At 33.4% G+C, this 17,217-nt stretch overlaps 1 protein-coding gene and 1 non-coding gene across 7 annotated transcripts in view; one reads left to right on the forward strand and one right to left on the reverse strand.

Annotated features, from left to right (window-relative positions):
• Positions 1–230: 230 nt before the first annotated feature.
• Positions 231–17,217, forward strand: part of LOC106672296 (protein transport protein Sec16A) — a 29,384-nt gene continuing 12,397 nt past the window's right edge. For 4 of the 6 annotated variants that reach the window (XM_024226199.1, XM_024226202.1, XM_014403607.2 and 1 more), the window contains exons 1-23: positions 232–339; positions 4,386–4,533; positions 4,605–4,828; positions 4,903–6,493; positions 6,569–6,695; positions 6,754–6,909; positions 6,969–7,175; positions 7,233–7,380; positions 8,079–8,177; positions 8,233–8,307; positions 8,571–8,648; positions 11,586–11,740; positions 11,793–12,021; positions 12,095–12,177; positions 12,239–12,389; positions 12,444–12,561; positions 12,898–13,066; positions 15,254–15,423; positions 15,489–15,606; positions 15,677–15,891; positions 15,969–16,214; positions 16,281–16,382; positions 16,441–16,609. In XM_024226199.1, the coding sequence (XP_024081967.1) occupies positions 4,399–4,533; positions 4,605–4,828; positions 4,903–6,493; positions 6,569–6,695; positions 6,754–6,909; positions 6,969–7,175; positions 7,233–7,380; positions 8,079–8,177; positions 8,233–8,307; positions 8,571–8,648; positions 11,586–11,740; positions 11,793–12,021; positions 12,095–12,177; positions 12,239–12,389; positions 12,444–12,561; positions 12,898–13,066; positions 15,254–15,423; positions 15,489–15,606; positions 15,677–15,891; positions 15,969–16,214; positions 16,281–16,382; positions 16,441–16,609 (4,765 nt within the window). In that variant the 5' untranslated portion in view covers positions 232–339; positions 4,386–4,398. Of the gene's footprint in view, positions 340–4,385; positions 4,534–4,604; positions 4,829–4,902; positions 6,494–6,568; positions 6,696–6,753; positions 6,910–6,968; positions 7,176–7,232; positions 7,381–8,078; positions 8,178–8,232; positions 8,308–8,570; positions 8,649–11,585; positions 11,741–11,792; positions 12,022–12,094; positions 12,178–12,238; positions 12,390–12,443; positions 12,562–12,897; positions 13,067–15,253; positions 15,424–15,488; positions 15,607–15,676; positions 15,892–15,968; positions 16,215–16,280; positions 16,383–16,440; positions 16,610–17,217 lie in introns of all 6 variants that reach the window. The other 2 variants (XM_024226201.1, XM_024226200.1) reach the window with 2 other exon arrangements.
• Trnay-aua lies at positions 13,181–13,254 on the reverse strand. The gene has a single exon. It is a non-coding gene; the product is annotated as a tRNA-Tyr (tRNA).

Here is a 17,217-nt window from a genome sequence, read left to right on the forward strand (position 1 = left end):
TGTCCACGTTGACTCAGAATTTCTCGAGACGGACAAGAGGTGTCGTTGATTTCCATTTATACAAAATCCATTTTTCTTAAAACAGGCCGATTTCCAATGGATAGCACGTCTGTGCTGCGGTTCCCTTGCTAAATACCGAGAGAGAAAAGCGCACAGGCGGACAAGACGATTTTCCCGGGAGAGAATCGTTTCCAACCAAGACAGCGGTTGGAAAGCCAGTTTTCTCATTTCTCTGTCCAGTTCGAGTGGGGAGGAGAAGAGAGATATCGAAAGTTGTAGAATGCCTGGTCCCAATGACGTGAGATAATTCTGGATTCGACATATTTTTACTGGATACAAGTAGGTTTCCTTGCCGTTAAATTATTGTTTTTAGTCAATATAAGTAAATAAGGTACAAGCACAGACGTTACGGTTAGTTCTCATAAACGATTCGTTCAAAGTTGATTTTCATTGACTTTTATGCCTGGGTTTTCATTAACATCTGTGAGTTCTTTGAACGTTTCCAACGTACAATGTTTGCTCGCTATACTTTACACTCGTAGAGTTGGTACTAACTAGCTATTACATACCGTACACGAACATATTTCAATTAAAAAATAAACATAAAAATATATGAACAGTTCTTTGTCAATTTCGAATTACAGTTTGTATGTGTGTCACGAGCATTGTATCAGAAAAACATCGGTTTATCTAAAATTCGACACGTTTTGACATTATGCTACTAGGAAAATGCTGTTCCAAATAAATCAATAACGTACGAGCGAGTTTATTCAGCACTTGCACCGTTATTTGAGAACATTTTCCACTACAGTTAGTACTTTGTAATTCAGTTTATTACTAGAAACCATACTGCTTTTGAAAAAACAGTCATATTCAAAGAACTAATAAGTTATAGGTCAATTGTTTCTTTTAATTATGATTAAGTTGTACTTTGATAGTTTCCAATATACAGTGTTTACAATTTACACTTGTACAGACAGTCTAACTACTTATTTTGTACAACATTTGAACATAACAATAAGAAAAATGTCAATTGACATTTTGTATGTGACTTTGACATTTTTGTATGTGTCAGAAAAATTTACTCAGAACGGCATCGATTTATCTTGGGTTTGACATGCTTTTGACATTAGGCTACTTCAAAGACACTTTTATGTAAACCTACAGCATACAAGTTTTTTCCTCTCTTACACAATTATTTGAGAACATTTTCAACAAATGTTTCTTCTTTATAATGCACTTTATTTCCAGAAAGCATACAGCTTTTTGAAAAAACAGTCATATTCATAGAACTAATAAGTTTGTAGGTCAATTGTTTGTTTTACTCAATCTTTTATTTATGATTATTTGGAGATTGTGAGATGCGGTCTGGTGTGACGTAGGTTCAGAAAAACATTTTCTTTATAATGCCAACGTTTTATTTAAGATTAAGTTAATAGTCTGTTTTTTGGGTGTTTCCAATATACAGTGTCTAAACTTGTAGTCAGTCTACGTATTTTGTACTACACTTTAACATAACATTAAGAAAAATGTCAACTATGCTTTGACAATTGCAAATTACAATTTGTATGTGTTTGTCAGAAAAATTTTCTCAGAAAGTCATTGATTTATCCTAGGTTTGACATGCTTTTGAACTTAGGCTGCTTCAAAGACACTTTTTTGTAAACTAACAGCATATGAGTTTTTTCCTCATTCGCACAACTATTTGGGAATATTTTCAACAAAAGTTTCTTTTTTATAATTCAATTTATTACCAGAAAGCATTCTGCTTTTGAAAAAATAGTCATATTCAACGAACTAATAAAGTCTAAGTCAAGTTTGTTTTACTCAATTTATTTATGATTAAGTTAATAGTTTATTCTTTGAACGGTTCCAATATTTACACTTTACATTTGTACAGACAGTCTAACTACTTATTTTGTACTACACTTGAACATTTAACAATAAGAAAACTTGACAATTGCGAATTACAGTTTGTGTGTGTGTTAAAAATTTACTCAAAAAAGGCATCACTTTATCTTGGGTTTGGCATGCTTTTGACATTAGGCTACTTCAAAGGCTCTTGTGTGTAAACCTACAGCATACAAGTTTATTCTTCTCTCGCACAATTATTTGGGAATATTTTCAACAAAAGATTTCTTTTTGTAAATCTATTTATTACCTGAAAGCAAACTATTTACTAATATTCAAATTTAATTCAATCATATTCAAACTACTAAGTAATCATAGGGCAATTGTTTGTTTTAACAAGTGTATTATTTATAATTAACCTAACATGTTTTATATCTCTGATCTCTCTTAGAAGGGTCATTCTCATCCAATTAAGGATAGGTGGTTCGAGGTTGATATGGACACTTACATCAATTCATGCTATGTTTGACATGATTTTGATATGTACCATATTAGCCTATTATGCCTACAAAATCCGAGTTGATCTGCTCTTTACAATTATTTGACAACATTTTCAACAAACATTTCTGGTTTATTTGTTTTGTAATGCATGCCATTGTTCTACAATTAAGCAACACTAGTGTATAATAATATTGTTGTTTGTGATATTTCTTATGAAGGTCTGTGGGCAATGAACCTGTATCTTGGTATATTTCAGCTTTTTGCCGTATACAGTGGTGGGTTTGTTAAACTAGTGAGACTAGACAGATGGATGGTCTGATGTATACAAAACTCTCTTATTTTTATTTTGTATTGTGGCACAGATCTTTCTTTTCTTGTGCCTTGGGATATCTCCTTCAATGAGTTAGAGTGGTCGGAAAAAGGGTTTAGTTAAATAAATATTCTAGTTTAAGGGGTGATGTCCCTGGCATAGAATCAAATTTACGTATTGTACAGTCCTCATTCAGGGAGGAATATTGTCAAGTTAGGTCATAGAGCTTGAAGCTGTGGATTGTTGGAGGGTCCTCTGATGATAGACTCATCAGGTGACTGTAGTGACCTCACTTTATCTGTCTCTCCATCTGTCCGACTCTCACTCAAGTTCTCACCCAAACTCACAGACTGTTTCTGGTACAGGCCAGTCTTATATCTCACCCTGTGAGCCTTGGAAGCACGTTTATGAAACTATGGATGAGATTGTAGACCCCGGACATTAGTTGGCAGAGCAACAGTAGATCAAAGTACAGGTTCATCACTCTGTGGAACTCACAGAGAAATTTCACAATTTAATTTTTGAGGTTACTTGCCAGGAAACAACTGAAGATAACGATAAGCAAAAGACCGTCTGATAAACCAAAATAGCGAATAAATAGACCGAAATGATCAGAAGAAAATAAGCTAGATCTTCATCACTTTGTAAACATCTTCAGACATAAAATTGCCATAAATTCAACATATAATTCTCATTTGAGGTTTTTAAAAAGTAGTTTTGGTATCAAAAGCTACCTTGTTGCTAATGAGACAGACAAAATACTGGACCATTTCCCAAATTCAGGACTTGGTCCGGTATTTTGGACATGTTTGTGACATAAATTCGATAGAATATAAAATTAAAACTACCTCCTGATAAATGTATCTTCTGTTTCACTTGTTACCCTGATATCTTGATACTTTGTTCCATCAAACTACTTGACATTATTTCACAGGAGCAAAATATTTCATATTGTGTTGATCATGCCATCATATGCCAAAGAAGTTGAAGCATTTTGTTATAATCCATTAATCCATTGATTAATTTTGCAGTGTCTTTGCTTGATATTGTGATGCAATTGTATGCTTTAAATTTATAATTATTTTATAACTAATTTACAATTAACAACTCTGTATAATTACTAGGTATGATTATTATATTTATGGTTATATTTTAGTAGGTAATCATTATTTGTTATATTATGCTGCTGTACTGTATTAGATACAATTAATCAATTTTTATTTTGTTATATAAAAATAGATAAAGATGGTTTATACTTTCAAAAAATTCAGAACAAACAAATTGACAAATTTATCATTAACAGAAATCGTTAAAGGTCATCGATTATTTATTAAGTGAATATCTTTCTGTAGCACCATTTATGATGATGAAGAATGTAAAGTATGTAGTGTTTTCAAAGCGTGACATTTAAAAACATGTTCAGTTAATTTTGAATAAATTTTATCGATTTTATATGATATATATTTCAACACCTTTTGGGAATTTAATTTTTGGTTTATTGTTCCACCGTTTCATCTTTCTGGGGTGTATGGATAACAAGATACTTTTGGATGTAGATGTAGTTTTGAGCACAAATACACCCTAAAGCATAAATTGTTTAGAGCTACTATAGTTTTAAAAATTACAATGTGTTGTGAGGTTAAAAAAAGTTTTTCCATTAGACCAAGTCTAATGAAATTGACTTCCGACATCTTACTAATAGATTTATCTTTTGTTGTCTTAGGACCGTGGTATCAATGGAATACGGACAGCAGTCTGATCCTTGGTCATGGGGTGATGATAACAGTGACAGCCAGCCGAATGAATGGAGTGCTTGGCCCTCTAATCCCAAACCAACGTTACCTACGCAAAATTTCATGCCTCCGATAGAGGTATTTGATTGTTTAATTTACCTAGATTGTCAAAAAGGAATGCAGAAGTATAGAACGATTGACTCTTTCAGGCTCACCATAACAAGCAGGCATCAGCTTATTTCGAATCTATTAACTTGCAAAACAGCCACCCTGTTGTAAATTACTCTCAAGAATATTGGTCTCATCAGACTAACAGAAATAAAGGTCAGATATATAGTGATAGTTGTGGCAATCAAGGAAATTATAATAATAATAATACCATATCCGATGTTGAAAATAAAGAAATTGCACCACCTGACAATGAAATCTCGAGGTTTTTATTTTTTATTTAACTTTATAAAATATTAATTATAAATGAGTTTTTAATTTATTTTTGTATTTATATAGGAGTGCAACTGGAATGGTCCCTAAGGCTGATATGAGGACTTATTTTACACCGACATCTCAAAATTCAAAGCCTTTTATTCCACCAATGGTTTCGAATAATTTTCAATCTGGTACTCTTGACCCAAGACAGAGCTTTATCCAGTCTCAACTTCCTCCTAAAGAGGGTGCAAATTTTCATAACAACCCTCTTCCTCCATCTCCCTCTTCTCATCCATCGGTAAACGAGATTCCTCCTGCTCAACAAATTATGGGCCTCCCCCCTGCACCAGTGCAAGTGGATCGTCCTCCTCCACAAACTCCATGTAACCCTGCCCTCCAGAAGACAGAACTTACAAGTTCAGCACAGCAAATGAACTTTTATCAAACTTTACAGCAGCCACAACTTCATGCACAACACCAACAGCAACCACAGATCCAACCTCAACAAAAACAACAGACACAGTCACAACAAAAACAACAGGGGCTATCACAACAACAACACCACCAACAACAGCAGCAACACCAACAACAGCAACTGCAGATCCAACCTCCACAAAAACAACAGGCCCAAACACAACAAATGGAACTGCCAAAACCACAGATGCAACCACAAGTTAGCCATCAGCAAATGCAACAGCATACTGCTGCCAATCATTTCCCTCATCTTACTCCTGGATCAATCACTTCGATGAACACATTTGGACAAATGGTTCATCCTGCAAACAGTTCTTTGATGCAAAATCCAAGTTCTGTTCATGGTTATGGAAATTTTCAACCAATCCCTATGCCAATACCAGAGAAAGAGTTAGAAGCCCGATTGACCCCATTGTCTACATTACATGATACAAATTCATCGAAACTTTCAACCAATGAATTTCACAATAAAGAAACCCATTTTCAACATGTAAATATGAGCAATAATCAAATGGTATTCGCACATCCGAATTCTCAAGACGCATATAATTCTTCACTACAAACTTTAAGTAAACAACCTACACCTTTATCTTCGGTGACAGAATTAAGCCATAAACGATCGGAAAGTTTACCACAGAATTTTCCCTCCGACACCACTTCTCATTTTGACAGACCAGTTTATCCAACTGTCCAAAGTGGGAGCCACAATAATGTAAATAGTAGTTGTAAAGAAGAACTGATGTTGACTCAGCAGCAGTTGAACAGCTCTGGAAGTAGTCATCCATCAACAAGCAGTGAAAGTTTACCAAACCATGGTTACAACTCGTCCTTATCCAGCAGTAAAAACAGCCAGTCTTTACCAGAAAGCGATCCTAAAATCCAAGATCAATACAAGGCAATGGCGACTAATTTGCAACACAATAATCAGCCTAATGCCTCACACATGCCTTTAATGATGGTTCCAACTGCACCTTCTGCCCAGTTAAAACATGACCAGCAAGATCAAAACCTAATATCCATGCCAAACCAGTTTCAAAATACCAATAGCACATACAGTTTAAATAACACTGTCACACGTCCAATAGCTTCAAGTTCACCTCTTGTCACAAACATTCCTGAAAACCTAGAACAACCAGATGACCATCACCCCTCAGAAACTACTGATCTCAGCATGCAAATGAAATCCTTACAACTTAATGTATGTATATTTTACTCGCTATATGCTTATATTATGATAATTAACTAAGGATTTAAAAATATATGCTTGCACCAGGTCGATGAACACACACAAGTTCTTTGCTCACTCGATAGAAATCAGTATTTAGAAACTGGCCATCTATCAAATCAAAAAGAAAGTGGTTTTGTTAATAGACCAACAAATGTGGACAACCTCGATGAAGGTAAGAGGTTAATTAATGATGGTTTAATTCCTTTATGGAATTTTTTTTCAATTTGTAGGTGATGCCCCACCTCCAGGACTTGATAGATTGGTCACAGGACAGGTTTGTGAATCCCATGTAACTTCTACTGACCCGATCCAGGTACTTCAAATGGAACCATTGTCTGAAAATGACAGTACAAGACAGAGCACACCTCTTTCCTTCAGGGGTCATGGTTAGTTCTTACTTCTTTAACATAGATCTGATAGATTTTAAAACAAAAATTTATTTTAGAAACAAGACAAAGGCATTCTGAGACAGAAGGAGAGAGTGAAAGCGGTTCGAGGAGGACAGGGAGACTTGTCCAGGGTCAGAGCATTGGTGACGATACTGATGGTCGAGAGGTCCCTGGTGAAGATAATTCTGCTCTGAATAGAGTTGTCCTCGGGCAAATAGGAGGTGTTATTACTCCCCCAAAACAAGAAACCCCCACACCAAGAAGTAATAATTTATTATTATTTATCATAAGTTTGGAGTTGTAAGTTATTTTGTCTGTAGGCGACCGTGAAGCTGAGAGGGAACGAGAAATGGGTAGGAGAAGAATGGTGGTAGGTGAGCATGCAGGTAGGGACCAACAGCAAACTGGAAATCTTTCTGATGATTATAGACAAAAGCACAGAACTAGACATAGACTGCGTCGTGGAGAGTAAGCATTTTGATTTGATCTCTTAACATTTATTTAAAAAAAAAAGAAGTATAGTTATCTTTGAAGATAGTACATATTTGTAACAGCTCTCAAGTTGGGGCCACACCTTTAAAGATTTATGTTGAATGCTTTCGCCTCAAATTGAAAAATATTTTCACTCAAATATTTACGCTGTACAGCATGCGTCTCCACTCAAGTTTTGCATTGTTTTTGTAAGGGTAATCTCTTTTGCTATCTTGTTATCGCTCCTCAACAGGTTGGTTCGTGTTTGTGTTTGTGTTTAGTGATGGAATTAGACAAAGAATATGCTGTTCTCCAGATACAGAAGTATCAAGACCATAAATTGTTGTGAGACTATACATAAGTGGTGTTTTAATAAAATCAAGAAAAATGACACCAACTCTTGGCTTAATTAATTATACATCTCTCACTGAGGTACTGAGTGTAGGCAGACTGGCGGACAATTAAAAAAAAAANAAAAAAAAAAAAAAAAAAAAAAAAAAAAAAAAAAAAAAAAAAAAAACCAACTAGGTCCCGGAGCTTGTGTTCAAGTGGGATAAATTCTTGTTGTCACGTCCACACTCAAAGAAATTCCTGGACATGTGTAACAATTTACATTGTGTGTCATTTTTGGAGTAAATTTTTAAAGGTGTGGACCCAGCTTTAAAAGCTAAAAAATAAATTATGTCCATTTTTAGTAGCAGCTATGATGAAGATGATCGAGATTATGACAGCGACAGAAGAAATGAGGAGTATAAAAGAAGAGATGATAGGAATAGAAGAAGAAAAGAACATAGGTAATAAATTAAACATTAATTTTCACACATTATTTCTACATTTATTAATTTATAGGTCGCCGCCTGATTATAGAAGTGATGAGGAGTATGAAGATAGAAGGATTTATCATAAGAGTGGAAGAAACGAAAGGTATGTTTTTGTAACAAGTTTATATGATGTATAAAAGATTTGACTTATCTATCCTGTAACATTTCAACATCCTGTGGCATATTCAATTAAGTTTTTATTTCTGGAAATAGTTTAGTTATATATTGTTTTTAATATTTATAATTAAAAAAAAGACATGCATTCAAAAATAAATGGCCTAACAACATTGAATTAATAAAACTGTCCAAAACAGAAAAAAAGACAACAAAAACGGAAAAAATGGTTTTGACTTAATTTTTTTCTAGGAGGCCAAGGGATCGGGACCGAGATAGAGATTACAACAGTCCTGAAAGGGATTACAGAGATTACAGAGAGGATCGAAGGTAATTTTATATATTCACTTTATCATACATATATTATAGAGTATAATATAAGAGTTTTTGTAATGGTCAGGTCAAGGAAGTTGATGCTGTCATGATCAGTTTCCACAGTGAATGTAATGTTCTTACATTTGTTAGTTTGTTGTCGATGTTGTTTTTCTTTTATGGCTAGTAATATGTCAATGTAACGGAATTTTGTGCTTTGCCTTAATTCTAAGGAAGTAGCTTTATTCTAAGTTTGGCAGAATTATTTCAGCAATTATGCTTAAGCTGAGTTTGGATGTGTATATTATATGTCCCTTAGTTTGAAGTAGTTTTGTTATATTTTTTTAATTTTTATTTTGTACCACTAAATGTGGCCAAATGCTGAAACGTTTCCAAATACCAAACCAGTGAGTGTAAGCAATAATTTGTAAAATATTTGTATTTGAAATATTTTCATAAAAGAAATATTATATACAATAAATTCGAACTAATTACTAATACAAACTATTGACATAAAGATTGCTTAAAGGTTTGTGGAGTTGGACCAACCATGTATTTGCCACTTCTTGAGAATAGTCCCTGGTTTCGCCAAACTTTTTTTTGAAGTTGAAATTTTCCTCCTTTTTTAAAATATTTTTGTTTTGCCATTCTACTTGCTTAAATCTACTATGTGAATAATAATTTTACAGCATTTTTTAAAAGTATAGTTTAAAAGTATAGTAAAAGTTATCAAAGTTTATCAATAACCAAAAAAATTCTAAAAACCAAATATCTATTTTTCAAGTAAATTAGGTCATAATTTTTTTCTTCATGAAACTAATATCAAATTTCATTTTAGCACTTCTAGAGACCCTAATTATTGGGTTGTCCGGAAAATAATGCAGGATTTTGGTATTAAACAAAAAAAAGAAACTAGTTACTTTAAAGCAATGTTCTTTAATCAAAATAATTTCCCATACTCTCAATACATTTCTCCCAACGTGTTGGTAACTTATTAATTCCGTCTGAGTAGAATTCAGAATTTTTAGAATTGATAAAGTCAATAAATGCATTTTCCAGTTCCGTTTGATTTTTGAATATTATGTGTTCTAAGTAGTGGTCCAGGTGTCTAAAAAAATGGTAGTCAGTAGGCGAGAGGTCCGGAGAGTAGGGTGGGTGAGGCAAAGTTTCATAGCCAAGCTCCAATAATTTTTGTGACGTTACACGTGACACATGTGGTCGAGCGTTGTCATGCAACAAAATGGGCCCTTTCCGATTGACCAAAGAGGGCTTCATTACTGCCAATTTCTGATGCATGGTATTAATTTGGTTACAGTATGATTCAGCATTGATGGTTTCGCCAGGATTTAAGAAGCTGTAGTGTATTAAACCAAATGAAGCCCACCATACCGTAACCATTACCTTTTTTTGATGAGTTGGGGGCTTTGGAAAATGTATTGGAGCTTCTCCTTTGTCGAGCCACTGTCCAGAACGTCTAGTGTTATCGTAGAGAATCCACTTTTCGTCACATGTAACAATTCTGGCCAGAAATGGGTCATTTTTGTTTCGACAAAGAAGTGATGCACAAACATCAAAGCGCTGATTTTTTTGGCGATCGTTTAATGAGTGTGGAACCCAATTTTCGAGTTTTTTCACTTTTCCAATCGCCTTGAGGTGGTCAGCGACGGTCGTTTTACTGACTTTGAGTTGCTCTGCACCCACCACTGATCGCAGAACATCATCATTAAGAGAGGAAGGCCTTCCACGACCTTCTTCATCTTCAAGGCTGAAATCTCCCTCCCGAAATTTTTTAAACCACCTTTGCACAGTGCACTCATTAACACAACCCTCGCCCCAGACTTGGTTAATGTTTCTAGCCGTTTGGGCTCCGCTTCGGCCGAGTTTAAACTCGTAAAAGAAAATCGTACGAAATTCTCGCTTTGACATTATAAGGATGACTGAATTATTTCCAAGTAGCGGAATGCTACAGAGGTAAACAAACAATATCATTTGGAAGAGGATTAATAAGTGTTGACATTCATACAAATGAGTAATCCTGTAAACGTAAACAGAATATTTTATATAGATTTTTTTTAATGAAAACTTAAAATCCTGCATTATTTTCCGGACAACCCAATAAATAATATACATTTTTGTTTGAATTTAAATTTATCTATTTTTTGACCCCTAAAATTTTCCGATTTTTGAAAAGTTGTTATCAGAATATCTGATTGAAACGGCTATAATTCAAAAATAGCTAAAAGGATTTATTGTCTTATAACACTTGAATTATGACAAGGAGGTCAAATTTTGTGAAATTAATTGTTATTTACAATTATTAAGGTGGGTCCCTGTGACTGTAGGTTTTCTCGCCTTACCATAACTGTAACATCATAACATTGTTGAACTGGTTTTGGTGTTCCACTGTTTGTCAGTTTTTCAGTGTCACATCAACATTGCAGGGTGGTGTACAGCATATCTGGAAGGTACTGCATAACAGTCCTTTAGTTTCAAATTGAAGAAAAGAATGGAACATTGCAGTGTCATTTACATCTCCTTCATAATCGGTGATACCAACGAAATATAAAAAATATATTGTAAAAAACAAATTGATTCATTTATGTAATTTTTAAACTGTATTTAAATTGTATTTATGCAATTTATAATCAAACTTCAATGACTGAAGTGAAAAATTACTTATAAAATTGTTTATATATTGATTAGGGTGTGTCATAAGCATTTTTTAAGTTAACTAATATTGTTTTAAAAAATTAAATTGCACATTAATGCAATGTTTAATTTTAATTTCACAAGGAAATGAAACATATAATTTATTATTCATAAATAATAAAATTCTAAATTTATCTAACTTTTCTAAAGTTTTAGCCAAAATTTCCTAACATGACTAATACATGTAATATTTCTTTGTGCGGTTATACTTGGAAGAGATTTTTTTATTGATAAATTTTGTTTTAGGAGATATCGTAGATATGAGCAATATAGTAGAGATTATGATGATGAGTATTATCATCGTGAAAATAGGTCTCGCCCTTCGAGTCGGACAGGTTCTGATTACAGGAGGAATATGGATTATTCTATGAGATCCCAAAGGTCTTGCTACCATGACCATAGTAAGTTTCAGTTCTTAGTAAGTTTTAAGAATACTATTTAATATTTACCTAGTTGATTTTACAGCAATCAATAGCAGTGATTATTTGGATTATTCGAAATATAGTGCTTACGAATATTATGAAAAATTGAGACAAACTGATCCTGTAAGGTATGCAGCATGGTATGAGCAGTATATGAAAGAAAGATACAGTGGTTACCAAAATTCTTTCCATTATGGAGCAGACAAGGCCAGCGTACACTCAGCTCAAAGTGCCTCCAATCAACGTCATAGTGCCCACACGTAAACAAATTAAATATATATATATTTAAATGAGTTTTCTTTTTCTTAAATTTACATTGTAATTATGTTTTAGACCACAAATTGTCAATGAAAAAACTACTAGGCCTAATGAAGATGAATATGACATTCATTTATTTTCTACTAACCATATTAAAGGTATCAAACGCACTATAGATTTCAAATTATTTTTTATATACTAATTTGTATCAATTTTTAGGAAAATTGGATGGCCAGAATAGGCTGGTTGTGATTGATCCAAATCATCCCCTTGATGGTCAACGAGCAACCATAAATTTATACAAATTGACTCAGCCTGCGCTCGATTCAGATACAGAGGAGTTTTTCGAAAGCCCTGGACCATTTATTCCGTGAGTTGCTGTTATTATTGTGTTATTCTAGTGTGAGACACTGTTTGATTTTAGTGGTGTGACACATCGCAATACTGTTCTTCAGTATTTAAAAAGGATATCGGAGAAAGCCAGTAAAAGTTCGGAAAAACTGCTGTACGACCTCATTCATTTAACAGTGAAAGGAAATGGGGTATTGTTATTACGTTTATTCTAATGAAATATTAACAATAAGTAAAAAAGGGAGATGTTTTATTGCCAAAAGATTGGTGTTTATATTCAAGGCCATATGTAAACTTCTTGCATTGTTGATGATGATTAACTATATTAATACATTTTTCACCAATATTTTCTGTAAAAAAAATTTGTTGTTAAATGTCCTGATAATTACATTATAATCATTTCAAGTTTAGTAAGAAAATGATACTCTTATGTAAAAATTTTCTTCTCCTTTTTTTTCTTGTTATTATAAAACTTATCTATTATATGTTTAACAAATAATTGTTAATTTTATATTGTGATTTGTCAGGAGGTCAATGAAGTTGATGTAGCTGAGCTTTTAATGAATAGCTACAAGAAATCTGAAAAAGAAGAATGGAACAAGGCTGAAGATATACCTGTAGAAAAACTCCCAGAAAAAGAGGTTGTAGCTAAGTTTAGAGAGCTTCTCCAGCAAGGAAATAAAACCGAGGCACTTGGTAATTCAACATTATTAATATATTAATGGTTATTTTTGTTTGATTGCCTTTTCAGATTTTATATATATTTTTTGCATATTTTTGTATGCAGGAAATTTGAGACTAAAAGGTCAGTGTTACAGATGGGATTCGAACCCACGGTCTTCAGCACTATAACCTGACACTCTAACCACCAGAGCCACCGTGACTTTGATCCCCGTGACACCGACCTTTCTATCTCAACACATATCTTATTTTTGTGCAATTCCTGTCTATTGTCCAAGTTATATAAGATGTTCAACCATTCTATATCAAATTTCATATATATAACAAATTAATTATATATAAAGTGAAATCCTTAACGGACACCACTCTATAGCGACCCCCTCTCCTAATGGACAATTTTTGCATTCTCAACAATAAAGTTTTTATACATTTTAAATCCTTCTATAACGGAACTTCTCCATTCTGATTATGCACGCTGCCCAGTAGAGGAATTCACCCTTCTAGAATGGATGTAAACAACAGTAATAGTATATTAAATGTTCACATAAAAAAAATTTGTTATGATCATTACATTAAAAAAAAAAAAATGTTTTTTGGTTGATAGTTTAGGTAAGGCATGTAATCCTCTACTGAGAAATAATAAAACTGTTTTATTTAAGTTTTATGTTTTGACACAGCTGTTAGGAAAATGTGTACTTTATGTTCTTTTCCTCCTCTCATGTTAGGAGGGGCTTTGTGTCTCCAGTGGTTTAGGCATTGACATGGTGCTCATAACTACAGTAAAGGTCCCTGGTTCAAATTCAGCGGCCCTGCATTTGTACCCGGCATACTTACAAACCTTCTATTTTTAAAAACACCCGCACCTCGAATGTTCATATAACCTTGTAGTTGAAATACCCTCATAAAAAAAGGAACACATTATGTTCGTGGAAACATGTTTTGGTAATCCATTTTTGGGAATTGCATCTCTTTTGTGTACGAATAAATTGTTCATACATTAAATGCCTTGTTTTCCTATTTTTCTGTTGTCTACGTTCTGTTTCTCCTTCAGAAGGTTATAATTCACGGAGGAATAAATGGTTTAGGCATCTTGACAGCCCTCTTGTTTTGCTTATTTATTTTTTATTTTTGAAACTTTTGTCTATATTCTGTTTCTCCTTCAAAACCTTATCTTTTACGGAGGAATAAATGGTTTAGGTACGCATATGACAGCCCTCCTGTTTTGCTTATTTATTTTTGAAACTTTTGTCTATGTTCTGTTTCTTCTTCAATACCTTCTCTTTTGCAGAGGAATATATTGTTCAGGCATTTGACAGTTTTTCCGTTGCTACATTGTTTCTTTTTCGAAAGCGTCTTTTTCATGAAGGAATAAATTATTCAGGCATTGACAACTTTTTTTAATTTTAATTTTTTGGAAATTACTTTCCCTACGTCGTGTTTCTTCTTTGAAAGTTTTTCTTTTATGGAGGAACCAGAAATTTTTGTCCCCCTGCTTTAACATGGATGATTGATAGGTGAAAATTAGGATTGCCATGTTTGTTTGGTCTGTGCAAATTGGCACATCTTTCAAGTCTCAACTGTATATAACAGTTGTAATTGACTTACGTAAAATTAAAAGAGGTGTTTTGGATGCTTGAGTTTTATAAATATAAGTCTGATAAAAAATGAATTGCCATAGTGAATAAATTAAGAATGCTTCATTAGGATAAAGTGCCTTTAACTAAATTTAAAAACCAGACTAAGATAGATTTTTAATTATTATTTTTTTAATTGTGAACATGTTTTTATTTTAGAAATTATAAATGATGGGGTGAGTGTGGAGTTAAATCCTTTTTTAAAAAGGATTGTTTTTATTTTATTTATATATAAGATTCATTGAAATATATAAAAAAATATGTATTATAAACAACCACTCTTGACACTCTCAATACGACTCACAAGAATGACACATCTACATGGAAAACAAACACTTTGAGCCCTGAAGATGATCTCAATTAAGATCAAAACGTTGGCATGATAAAGAAAATGTTTTTCTGAAACCTATGTAACCAGACAAACCTCACGATCTCCAAATAATCATTATAAACAATATTGCATTTATCTTGATAAAAAAAAAAAAAATCATTTTAAACCTGTGTATTGTATAAATTATTGACATTGGCATTAATAAAAAAAATGTTTCTATCCTTGTTTGTTTTTCAGATTGGGCTATTGATCATGGAGCTTGGGGCCATGCACTATTCCTCGCCTCAAAAATGGATGATAGGACACACAACCAAATCATGTTAAGGTTTGCTAACAGCATTCCCCACAATGATCCATTACAAACTCTATACCAGCTTATGTCTGGACATATACCACAATCATCTACTGTAAGATTTAATTTTTTTCTTTAAGTGATAACAAATAAATGAGATTTTGATTGTTTGTTTTTCAGTGTTGTGCGGATAAAAAATGGTCTGATTGGCGACCGCATCTTGCCATGATTTTAGGAAATCCCACAAGGGATCATGCTTTAGACCGCAAAGCCATTATTCAATTGGGTGATTCTCTGAGTATGTTGACTATTATCAAAATGTCATTGTTCTCGTTAAATTATTATTCAAACTATTTTCTTCGTTTTAGATGCACATGGAAGGTTATTTGCAGCTCATTTCTGTTACGTGACCGCCCAAGTTGAGTTCAGCCAATTTAAGCCAGATGCCAAGCTTGTGTTACTTGGTTCATCGCCAAATCAGGAATTTAACAAGTTTGCATCTTGTAGGGCAATCATGTTAACAATGTGTTACGAATATGGTTTAAAACTTAGGCAGAGAGATTTTAATATTCCAACTTTACAGGTATCACAACTTGAGTTTTTATTGTATGCTACTTTTAAAGATCACATCCTTTATAAATTCATTTTGCCTTTTTCCAGTTTTATAAGTTAATTTTAGCCATGAGACTTATTGACAGTGGGAGGAGTAAATGTGCCTTGCAGTATTGTGAGATGCTGGCGGATGAGACTGTTCAATGCAGGCAGTCTGACAAACGCCTGATTTCCGATGTCATAGACATTTCTTCAAGGTTAAAAATGTTAGATCCGACACTTGCGCTCTCAGGTGAAACAGATAATGATCCAGAATGGCTTCACAAGCTTAAGCTTTATTACAATAACCTACCAGTAATTGTCATCTCAAATAAAATATACCATATAGAGAAACCTGTTAATGTATCTTTATTATTCAAGGACAATCCGAATGCAGGTATGAAAATAAGCAATGGGTTCTCAATGTCCTCGGTATTAGAAACAAGCCAAGAGAACCTTACCAACCAAGTTGAACCCCTTGAGGTAAAATATTTAATGTCGAATCGTTTCTTCAAATCAGTAAGGATTATGTTCATTCCAGGTCCATGAGGATGTTAAAACATTCGGCGATCCTTATGCGAATTACAATCCAAGTGATTTAACAAGTCATCTTCTACCGTCACTCCCTGTTGTGTCTCATCAACTCCCTCCAGAAGTTAACAGAGAAGATATGTCTGGCTTTATGATGCCTCCACCTTTACAGCCAAATAGTATGTTTTTATTTATTTATAAGAAATCGTTGATTTAGTCTTCCTTCGGGAATGTATTGTTTAGAATTTGAATAATTGTTACATAAAACATTTTCTGCCTCTGCTTACATTTAAAAATTTACTAAGCCTTTAAATGTATGAATGTATTGAAAGGGAATATTTAAACATTCCCAATACAACATAAAAACATTTTATAAGGTAATAGTTGCGAGAAAAATCAGTAATTTAATAACAATTTTTCTTACAATTGGTATTATAAGCTGTGCAAAAATGAATAGGGATATTTATAATTTATCCTTATTCTATATAATTAATTTTTGCGCAGTTTATAATGTTGATGAAGAAGTGAGATCTAAGGTTATGACGTTTATTTATCGACTGGACCTATATTTTTTGGGGAGACCACTATCCTTAAAAACACAGAAGAAAACTTGTCTTAGTTCAACTTAACCACCTTCAAGTACTTCGAGACCTTGTAGTCGATGTCGTCAGGTTTTTTCATAGTTCTGCAGTGTTAATATAAAAATAGGATGCTGCCCTGATTATGGTCTTATAAAGGCTGAAAGCTTGTCAATTAATCACAGATCTCTACCTGACCAGAAACCAGA

The sequence above is a fragment of the Cimex lectularius genome, unplaced genomic scaffold (genome assembly GCF_000648675.2).
Source record: "Cimex lectularius strain Harlan isolate CLEC.00 unplaced genomic scaffold, Clec_2.1 scaffold64, whole genome shotgun sequence".
Lineage (NCBI taxonomy): Eukaryota > Metazoa > Arthropoda > Insecta > Hemiptera > Cimicidae > Cimex > Cimex lectularius.